This window comes from Gekko japonicus, unplaced genomic scaffold, assembly GCF_001447785.1.
Source record: "Gekko japonicus isolate JY-2015 unplaced genomic scaffold, Gekko_japonicus_V1.1 scaffold895, whole genome shotgun sequence".
Lineage (NCBI taxonomy): Eukaryota > Metazoa > Chordata > Lepidosauria > Squamata > Gekkonidae > Gekko > Gekko japonicus.
The window spans coordinates 406,874-417,524 of record NW_015172581.1 but is presented as its reverse complement, the minus strand read 5'-3'; the positions used below and the strand labels follow the sequence as shown (position 1 = coordinate 417,524).

The 10,651-nt window shown below is 46.7% G+C and overlaps 1 protein-coding gene across 1 annotated transcript in view; it reads left to right on the top strand.

The window, feature by feature from the left end:
* ACOX3 (acyl-CoA oxidase 3, pristanoyl) overlaps nucleotides 1-10,651 on the top strand; it is a 71,381-nt gene that overhangs the window by 22,786 nt on the left and 37,944 nt on the right. Inside the window, 4 exon segments of the mRNA XM_015421454.1 lie at nucleotides 7,676-7,710; nucleotides 7,713-7,768; nucleotides 9,323-9,505; nucleotides 10,215-10,337. Coding sequence (XP_015276940.1) covers nucleotides 7,676-7,710; nucleotides 7,713-7,768; nucleotides 9,323-9,505; nucleotides 10,215-10,337 — 397 coding nt within the window.

The window sequence follows — 10,651 nt, the reverse complement described above, 5'->3', positions numbered from 1 at the left end:
GGTTAATGTGTATTTTTGAGGGGGCAGTATGTCAGCAAGCTGCCATGGTGTTCTGTGTTAGTTGTATCTCTGTACAGTTGCTAACCCCCCCTACCTCTGTGCCTGTATTTTACTCTGCTGTAATGCCTAAGCCAAACAACTGGAGGATGTATTGGGGGAGTACGCTTTACTGCCAGCTTGTTGCTTTTAGAGCCTGGGAACTGCACCTGTATTATGTCTGGAGATAGCTTGGTTCTCAGGGAATGAGCGCGCAACCGTTTCCTTTCACCCGCCAGCGGGAACGTGACCCATTGGTCCTATACCTGGTTCAAATCCCTTTATCTTGTTTGCCCTAACCGTTTGTAGTCAGTTCTAACAAAGAACGTGTTTGAGTGTCTTTCCAAAGCTTTGAAATAAATTTTGCTTTTCTTCAAAACGTGGATTTATTCTCGATGCTTGGGGATCCAACACTCAGGCGGTCAGTGGACAGACGTGTGATGGGGCATACCCTTAAAACAGCCACAGGAAACATCAAGTCTCTTTGGGCAAGTTAAAGCAACACCATGATCCCCAGAAATCGGGGTGCTGAGGGGAAAGCGAAGGTCCCTCATGTTCCCCTTTCGCAGGGCCCAGCCACCTGATTCTGAGGGGAAATCGAACGTTTATCTCTCTGTTCCCAGATTCAAAGTGAAAACCTTATATTCTCTGGCCAATAATAACTTCTTGGTTGAGTTAAAACCTTTATATAAAATCAGTCTTCTTGAAGTGATTGGATTAGCAGTGATCACCAGTACGCAGAATAAACTAGCTTAGGTCATCATAGTTGTTAAGAACAAATCAGCATACATGTCACTCCTAAACTACCTGCCTTGAAGTCGAGAATTAATTGTGAAGAATGGAATATCATCTCAAATTCTTACCTGGGGGGGTTTGTTTTTGTTTTTTAAGAGAGAGAGAACAGCTTCTGTCAATTCGAGACCTGAGAGATTCAGTCTGCTGCAGGGTGTACAGGGCGGTCTCGTGTATGAAAGACCACTCCTCTACTGCATTGGCTGTGTGTTGTTTTTTTTAACCAACTACAGCTTGACATTCCACTGAGCATGCATAGATAACAGGGGAAAATCTGTACTGTTCTTTCCTAGGATTTTTCTGAGCATAGAACCAACTATTCATAACTTGTTTTAACAGTGAACAATAAATATTTGGTTCAAGGTTAAGAACTGTTGCAAACCTGGGTGGAAAAGAGTGGGCTATTTTTGGGCAGGAACGCACAGGAACAGAGTTCCGGCTGGCTCCTGAGTTGGCCACGCCCAGCAGGAACTCATTAGCATAATAGGCCACACCCAACAGCAGAAACTCATTAGGATTGGCTACATTAGGGGTGTGTGGCCTAACATGCAAAGGAGTTCCTGTTACCAAAAAAAAAAGCCCTGGGTTTTGACAACAAACAAGGTAAACAGAATAAGAAGCAAAAGGTGGGTGTGGCTGGATGACCACACTTTTGGTAACATGGGGGTGCAGCCTAATGAGCTGTGCTGTCGGGGGTGTGGCCTAATATGCTAATGAGTTTCTGCTGTTGGGTGTGGCCTATTGTGCTAATGAGTTCCTGCTGGGCTTTTTCTACAAAAAGAGCCCTGGCAAAAGACTATAATTTTTGTTTTTTTTAAAGCTGGGGGAAAGTGGATAAGGAGAAAAGTAAAGCAAGAGTTTAAAGTGGTTGGGGTTGTGCCAGACTCATTCATGAGATTTCAGCCTCCATTTTTCCCATTTTGACGGGCAGGGCAGGAGGGACAACGGAGGAGTGTGTTGGAGGAAGGGAGAGAGGACAGTAAGTGGGGGGGGGAGAAGATTAGCTTTGCAAGGGGGGGGCCCACGTGTGTCCAGCTGCAGCCTGGTCTACTTTCCCAGGAGCGGACACATTTGACAAACCAGTTTGATCTGGTAAAAGGCACTCATTAGTCTATATATTTCTGGTTTTATAATTTTTCAAAGCAACTTAAAAAATGGAAGTACAGTAAAAATTTTGTTATCCAGCACTTGGCTATTAAGAATAATGTTAATACTGCTTTTAACATTTTTTGATGTAATGGCTGTTAAGTGGTCAGGGAAGTTATGGGGATCTTGGCCCTCTTCCCTCCCTCACGCACAGGATTTCCCCTCTGTTTTTCCCTCCTTTCCTTTTCTGATTGAGCAGCCCCGTTCTCTACTTTCTTCTTATTTGAAGGTTTATGGCTGTCCCACCCTGTCACGTTTTTATATTTTGATGCTGCCTCGGCCCAGGGACTTGAGGGAAGAGACCAGATCCCCTTCTTATACCTCTGAAAATGGCACACAAGAGGCTTTTGAAAGTTCAAAAATAAACAAAATATTTTTTTCAGCGTAGAGGGGGAAAGGTCAAGTGAAATCAGGTAAAATCGCTGAGGTGAATCAATAATAACTTAGTAATTTCACAAACTCCAGTTCATATGTGTCTAGCAAGTAAGAGTTTTAAGCTTTTCATGGGGTCTTCGACTCTTTGAGGCGAGAGGCTGTATTTTCAGTGTCTGCTAAGCACTCCAGTATATGTTCTTGAGTCTAACTGACTCTTCAGGTTTCAGATGGCAGGGATACACCACCAAGTACTCAAAATCCTTCTCTAAACACACCAGGGATAACTCCAGTCTTTAGAACTATCTCCCTTTTCAACTGGGCAGGGAATGGCTTCTTTTTGTCCCTTTTTCTGGCACGAGTGGGCGTCTTCCGTGATCCTCCCACTCCTCCTTGCCACCTTCCCAGTCCTCAAAAGAGCTCTCTCATCCCCACCTGCTTCACAGGGTGTCTCTTGTGGGGAGGGGAAGGGAATATAAGCCACTCTGAGACTCCTTCGAGTGGTGAAGGGCCATGGGGTATACAGCACTTAAGAGTTTTCAAAGCACCGTCTGTCACAGAAGTTCTTCCCTTCTGGCTCCTCTGGGGAATGGTGGAACCCACCGAAGAGGCTTCCACTCTCTGGGCACCTGTGTGATCTGTTTCTACAGCAGCAGTGGTGGATTCAGGAGCATCCTCAGCATTCCAGACTGATTCTCAGGAGGCATACAGTCCTGTCCCAAATGGACGGCACACCTGTTCCAAGATCAGCTTTACTCTGTAGTGCTCTCGTTTTCTGTGGAGTGGACTTGTTCTCTCACATCCAGACCCAGAGTGAATCCAGGCACTGCTTCTCAAGGGTTTTCATCATCTCCCTAGAATTAGATGGAAAGGAGAGAAGGAGATGGCACCAGCATATTGATGACGAGTCTCCAGATGACTTCCTTCCCTCAGCAGTGGCAGGTTAAGGGAAGCCTGGAGGGAGCTTTGCGGCACCCCATAAGCCAGTGCCCAAGAGGTGGAGAAATGGTTCCCCGGCCCCGCCTTCAGAGACTTGGTGTGACGACAGTCTGTCAGTCACATGAACCCATGGCAGAACTAGCAAAGCTGATGCTTTGGTGGAGATGCTTGAGCGAGTGAACCAAAACACAGGCAACCACTGAAGGTGGAAGACCATCTATGTAGTTAAAGAATTCAGTGTGTAGAAAATGTCTGTACATTTGTAGAGACAGATGGAGGCTCTCTAATAGATACAAATTCTCTCTGTTCCCCTCCCGCAGAACTGCAGAACAGAACTGTGCAGTAGCCCTTCTCTCACGGGCAATGCAAACAGAGCACCCTTGCATCGTCACAAACACACTTCTGTCTCACTACTGTTTTTTTGTTGAAGTACATCTTTCTGCCCCTTTTCCATGCAGCGCATGCTGCAGCATGTGTTTTGTCCTGTGTGAACACCCAGGCTGTGTCTCTCTCTCGTGTGTAATGTGCACACAGTGCAAAGAAAGGGCCTCTCCTTCACGAGCACATGCAGCAGCACAGACCTCATGTGCCAGCCCCGGGTTCCCATGCTCTCTTTCCCGTGCTTGCCAGGTCCTGCCGGCTTGTGCTGATGACAGTCGTGGGGGTGGGCGGTGGGTTCCACCTGCCCGGCCTTCACCTGGCTCTAGTCCTCTGCAGAAGCCCACTGGACCTTCCTGATCCCGCAGGGCAGCCACTCTCTGGCCACACTGGGAGAGTGAGGAGAAGCGGCACCGCCACGGGGGGGGGGGCTGGCTGGCTGACTGGAGCGGTTACTGTGAGTGAGGCAGTGTTGGCTGTGGGGGCCAGGCCAGCAGGGGAGCCAAGGTGCCCCCAAATGAAGGGGGATGAGCTCAAACTTCTGCGGGGGGCAGCTGGAGGCAAGAGCACCCCTCAGAGGATGAGTCGGATGGAGCCTGCCAGCCAGGCGTCTCAGGGCCCGGAAGGCGCCTCGGCTGGGCAGCCGGCCCCCGGCCAGAAGGGACCTGACAGCTGACTCCTGGGCCTCTGTGTTGTGGGGGGGGTCTGGGGTTGCCTTCTTCCGCTTCTTCCCATGAAAGCCAGCTGGGCTGCCCCTCTTCCCCTACGGGAGCCGGCCCGCGGGGCTCCCCAGTGCCTCTTGCTGGAGGAGCACACTGTGCCTGGGGGGAGGGAGCTGCTGAAACACTGCTGGCTGCTTGTGGCACTCGGACTCTGCTTTTTAAAGCTACTGTGACTCGGCCATTCTTCTGCTGTCTGTTGGCTCTCAACAGATAAATAATGAATGACAAATCCTAATAGGGCAAATCATCTTGCTTTTGTTGTTGACTAAAATGTTCTGACTTTACTGGAAAACCGAGAAGCCTTAAACTGTTGAACCACCTTCACATTTCCATAGTGTAGCAACTGTTGTTTTTTTGTTTTTTGTTTCCTGGGTCACATTTTGCTGTGTTTTCCTAGGGCAGCTGCATTGACACTTAGGCTCTCTCTTTGCTAATATGCGTCCTCCCCCCCCCCCATAGGCCAAGTGTGCCATTGAGTTGCAACTGACCCTAGTGACCCCTAGAAGGTCCGCCTCATGGCGTTCTAAAAGCAAGAGATGAGCGGGGGGGGGGTGTCTGTCGTTACCTTCCTCTCCACAGCACCCCCGTCTTCCTTGGTGGCCCCCCCATTCAGTACTTAGCTTCGCTTCTGGGCTCTGACGGGACCAGGCGGCTCTGGGCTACCAGGGCTGCTTCTTCCCGTAGACACCTTATGTCTTTTATATCCTCTGGAACGTGTCCAGAGGAGGGCAAGGAAGATGGTGAGGGGCCTGGAGACCAAGTCGTATGAGGAAAGGTTGAAAGAGCTGGGCCTGTTTAGCCTAGAGAGGAGATGATATGATAACCATCTTCAGGTGTCCACACTTAAGAAAATTTCTTGATGACTTCTGGTATTAAACATCGTTGTTGTAACGAGGTGATGCTCTTGTGATGCTTTTGAGTTATTTTCACTCTCCACCAGGTGGCAGGCTTACCTTTCTGTGATAATGTCATAATGTTCTGTATGTAGACTCTTGAATTTGATCTCTTTTGTTGAGTAGCTGCCAGGTTTTTCACAGTCATAAAGGTGGATTGTGGAAAGATTAATGCTGAATCTAGGTTAAAAATGTTTTGACAGAATTCCCAAAATGTTTCCTTGGTGCCTTGCACCTGTCAATTCCTGTCCACTTTTGCAACCATTCAAGCCTTTTCACAACAGCGGTACCTTGTATGTTGTCCCAACTGAAAAGCAGTTGCGGTGGAAGTCTCCTGACTGTGGTTCACAGTGCCTGAGATCCTAACTAGAGAGTGTGTGTGTGTGTGTAGGGGGTGTTGATTCTTGCAGATTCTCCCCTCCCGCAGCAGCCCTCAATGTTCCCCCAAATGCTGTTAGTGGAGGGATGTAAGACCCCCCTGCAGGAGTAGCTTGGAGGGGGAATCCGATCTCCTGCAGGATGGGGATGCTGGAAGAAATTGCCCCCTCATACCCTCGGAAATTCTAGGTGGGATCCAATCTGATATGTGGATATAGAACATTGAGCTATAAGCATCAGATCAGTGGTGAATGATGTTTCCTGATACAAGGATGCAGTTTTTGATGCTGCGAGAATTTTAAAACAGAGCCACATTCTTTGACTTGCTGCCATGTTTCCTTACAGCCAAATCCATCCAGAATATCTTTGTGTAACTCATATTCTGTCCAAATAACTGTTGGCAGAATGTCCTCAAGGAGCAGACAGTTGCAGCCTTAGACTCACTCTCAGGAGATCATAGAGGTTCTCTAGGGACTCACTCTCAGGAGATCATAGAGGTTCTCTAGGTTATGCAAGAGAATGAGTGATAGGAATAGCAGGCCAGCATCTCTTGGTAACATGAATATTAATTCTTCTGCTAATGAACAGACATGCAGACTGAAACATGATCTGAAGGGAGCTCCTGCGATGTGGAGTGTTGAGGGAGTCCGTGCACTTAACCACTATGAGGGCTGAACTGGGAATTAGCTCATTGAATGCCAGAGTCAATGTTAGAATTTTATCCTATTGGAGAAAATGTTTAGAACGACCCCAGGATTCCCTGGGGGGGGGGGTTAAGTTTTAAGTTGTCTCCTGAAATCTTCTAAGAAACTAGGTGACCATTTGGTTTTGATTCAAATTAAATCTTCAATTCCTGATGATCTATTAAAGAAAAAGACCCAAATACAGGAATTGAAAGAATGGGTGTTCAAAATGGATGGGATTATGGATCAGGATGTGATGGCACGTTGTTTTGCAGCTTCATTTTTTAAGTTTTTTAAAAGGGATCACCGTAGAGAACGACCCCAGGATTCCCTGGGGGGGGGGGTTAAGTTTTAAGTTGTCTCCTGAAATCTTCTAAGAAACTAGGTGACCATTTGGTTTTGATTCAAATTAAATCTTCAATTCCTGATGATCTATTAAAGAAAAAGACCCAAATACAGGAATTGAAAGAATGGGTGTTCAAAATTGATGGGATTATGGATCAGGATGTGATGGCACGTTGTTTTGCAGCTCCATTTTTTAAGTTTTTTTAAAGGGATCACCGTAGGTCCCCTTACTTGGAGAAGTTAACCACCCTGGAATTAAGATCGGCTTTTACGGCTTTAAGATTCCAATCCATGCCCTCAGTGATCAGGACAGGACGCTTTCTTGGGATTCCTGCCCCCCTTAGGTTTTGTCTTTGTGATTTGGGGGAAATAGATGATTTAGTACATTATATTCTGAGATGCCTTTGGCATGAAGCTCCTAGGTCAAAGTACATTATCCCCATTATTCCGCCACGTAATGGACTTTCTGATTTGGATCTGGTCAAATTTTTACTCTCGGACCTTGACCACTATGTCTGTAGTAGAATGGCGTTATTTGCCTTAGCAACAAGAAAAATTAGAATGAGTTTAGTATTTAATGCAAAGTAGAAAGAGTATATGATTTAATGTAAGATGCTGATATTTTTATTGTTTACAGTATCATTTTATAGTTTGTATTTTCCTCCAACTTGTCTTTGGCCTGTCTTTGTCCATATTCTGTATTTCTCTGCATCGAGTGTTTCCTACAGCCAGGGGATATGCTTTGCAGATAAATCTTGCCATCATGTTAAGACCAGTCTCCTGGTTCTTCTACTCTCTTAGGAGCCATGCAAAGCGCTTGATCCAAGCGTGTTTTCTGGTAGAACTGGTGGAGTTGGTGTCTGGTTAAATACCTGCATACTGAGGGACTGCAACACCTCGGTGTCTTCAGGCTGTGCGTTTGGCCTTTGCTTTCGAGGGCTCCTGGATCCCCATGTGTCATCCTTGAGTTGATTTCTTCCTTTCTTTATAGGTTTGCCATGTTCCACAATGTCAGGATTCCAAAGGAAAACTTTGCCGAACTGGAGATATCACAGCAGAGGGAACATACACAAGTGCATATAAGGTAGGCATTGAGCTTAATTAATCTCTGTGCGCTTCATGTCCATACTTAATCTCTGTCTCAACAGGATTCCTTTCATTCACTAATCCTTTTACTTCTTTCTCACATGCTGTTCATGGCATTTTCCGTCGAGGGTTGTTACAGTAAATGAGGATTAGAAAGTTCAAACATTATGTCGCCCATTGTTATTATTTATTTGAAAAAAATGGTACATTTTAGCCAATGCAGGCTTTCAAGGTGGCTTGCAACCATAAAACGTGTGTCTGTGTACATATAATATGCTAAAACAAATATAAAAAACACATTAGAAAGTATAAACTCCACAGAAATTAACAACTAAAGGCAAATAAGAATACAATTTAAAACAATAGCAACAGCCCTTGGAAAACCAGCAGTGATAAAATATCATAAAAGTAGGCAAGGCAGCAACAAAGAGCAAATGGCAACAAAACAGTAAGGTAAAGGGTAAAGGTTTCCCTTCCTTGAAAGCTAGTCGAATCCGACTCTAGGGATGCGGTGCTCATCTCCATTTCCAATCCGAAGAGCCAGCGCTGTCCAGAGATGTTTCCATGGTCATGTGGCCAGAATGACTAGATGCTGAGGCGCACGAACGCTGTTACCTTCCCACCGAAGTGGTACCTATCTATCCACTTGCCATTTCTTGCTTTCGAACTGCTAGGTTGGCAGGAACTGGGACCAGAGATGGGAGCTCACTGCGTCATGCAGCACTTGGGTCTCGAACTGCTGAAGTACCGACCTTCCGGTCTGCAGTTCAGCATCTTAACCACTTGAGCCACCGCAGCCCCACAAATCAAACAGTACAACCCCACAAATCAAACACAAATAACCCCATAAGATCAGCAATACGCCCCCCCCAAAAAAAGTTTACAGATTGCCTGAGTAAATCTGTAACCTGGGTGATAACGACTAAAAAGGCCCTGTCTCTTTCAGCTGGCGCTGGGCACCCTCACACAAGGCACGTACTGCTAATCTGACTTGGCTGTGGTTGCTGAACAGGTGACCGAGGCTAAATTTTGCCTTCAAGGAAGGGTTGGCCAGCCCTGACCTCGGTAGCCCCGGCCAGGGCCGACTCCGGCAAGGACTTGGATGGGAGACCCCCTTGGAAGACCAGCTGTCTGGGAGGCGGGGGCAGGCTTCACTCAGCCACCTCTCTGAACAGCCTCCAGGCCCCCAGGAGGGGTCGGTCACCAGAGGCCGCCATGACTTCCAGGTGTACTCACACACGCACGTATATTAAGAAAATGCAAAGAAAGAGGAATGGCTGGCCGAAGCTGGTGAAATGCACGGCACTGCACGCCACAGACACAATCTACACTGCTGACAGCTGCACCCCGAGATCTCACAGGACCTCCAGGTTCACTCCCTTGGGGGAGCGCAACCAGGTCTGGAGCAGGGTGACTCTTCAGTGACCAACCAAACCTCTTGTCTGGACTGAGCTTCACTTTCATCTATTCTGGCAAATTGTTGTTGATGGAAAAAGTTGGTAAAAAGTCCATAAATTAAAGCCTTTGTGTTTGTGTTGCCTTGTTTCCCTAGGACCTCAAGCAGCGATTGGGAGCTTCCCTTGGTGCTTTGTCCAGCGGAAGAGTTATGATTATAGCCATGTCCGTGGTCAATTTAAAGCTTGCTGTATCAATAGCAATTCGTTTCTCAGCTACTCGGCATCAATTTGGACCAACAGATGAGAAAGAGATACCCGTTCTTGAATATCAAATGCAGGTAAAACAGTAGACTTCCGTTAACAGTTGAAGCAACTGAGGAGCATCTATTATAAACTAAGGATCCCATCTCAACTTAAAATATTATTCTCTGGCACAGTATTATGACTCAGACACAGCACGAAGGTGGCTGATGAGCATTATTGCTGGTTGTAGTTCTTAATACCTGCAAGAGCCTATCTCATCATGAGCAAAAAGTGGCTGTTTGGTTGGAAAAGGGAGTGTTGAGGGAGGTTTCCAAGGCCAAAGGCTGTACTTATCAAGGCTGAAGACACAGAATTATCTCAGCAGGGCTCCCTGTTCAACGAGCTGTGTTTTTCTCCCTCGGTATTAACTAATATGAGTGCCTAATAATATTTTTCATGCTTTAGCAGTATAAAGGAATCTTGACATCGATGTGGATTACTGTCTAAATAATTTTTTCTGACATATTACTGATTACCAAGACTTACTAAGACTCATCTTTAAGAAACTATGCTCACTCACCCTTTAAACCGCTGGGTCACTCTGGGATCCAACGTAATGTGCATGTACTGGGGTGGATGTGGAGATCGGAGTTTTCACGAGTTTTATTCAAGGGTGTGTGTGGGGGGTTGGTATGTGTGCATGTTTGGGAGGGGGTGACCTTGTGTCCCTGGCGTGTTCTGAAAGAGAACTCTTTCACGTGCCTCTCCCAGTTTTCCCTCATGCAAATTCCATTTCTATTCCAGCAATGGCGGTTGATTCCTTATTTAGCAGCTGTCTATGCCTTAGACTATTTCTCTAAGTCATTGTTTATGAACTTCATTGAATTCCACATCGGGCTTCTAATGAAAGACAAGAGTCCACGACAGGTGAGAGAGTTCGCAGGTGTTATTTGTGTGAAGAATCCCCCACTAGCCCCGTCTGAGCATGCCAAGGTGAAAGTTGGGGGGGGTGTCCCCCTAGAATTCTTCGTAGTTCAGAACATGGTAGCTGCCCCTGTTCTTCTGAGACGGGAGACCATGAGCTGCTTCCAGACCCTGAAAATCCCCTCCTCTACCCACTCCCTTTCTTGCCCAGGTTCTCAGGTCCCCAATACCCCCCCCCTCTGAACCATTAGGATGGAAGTGAAAGGATGGGAGAGGAATCCCTTGAGGACGCATTGCCTGGAACTTCAGGTGCTTCC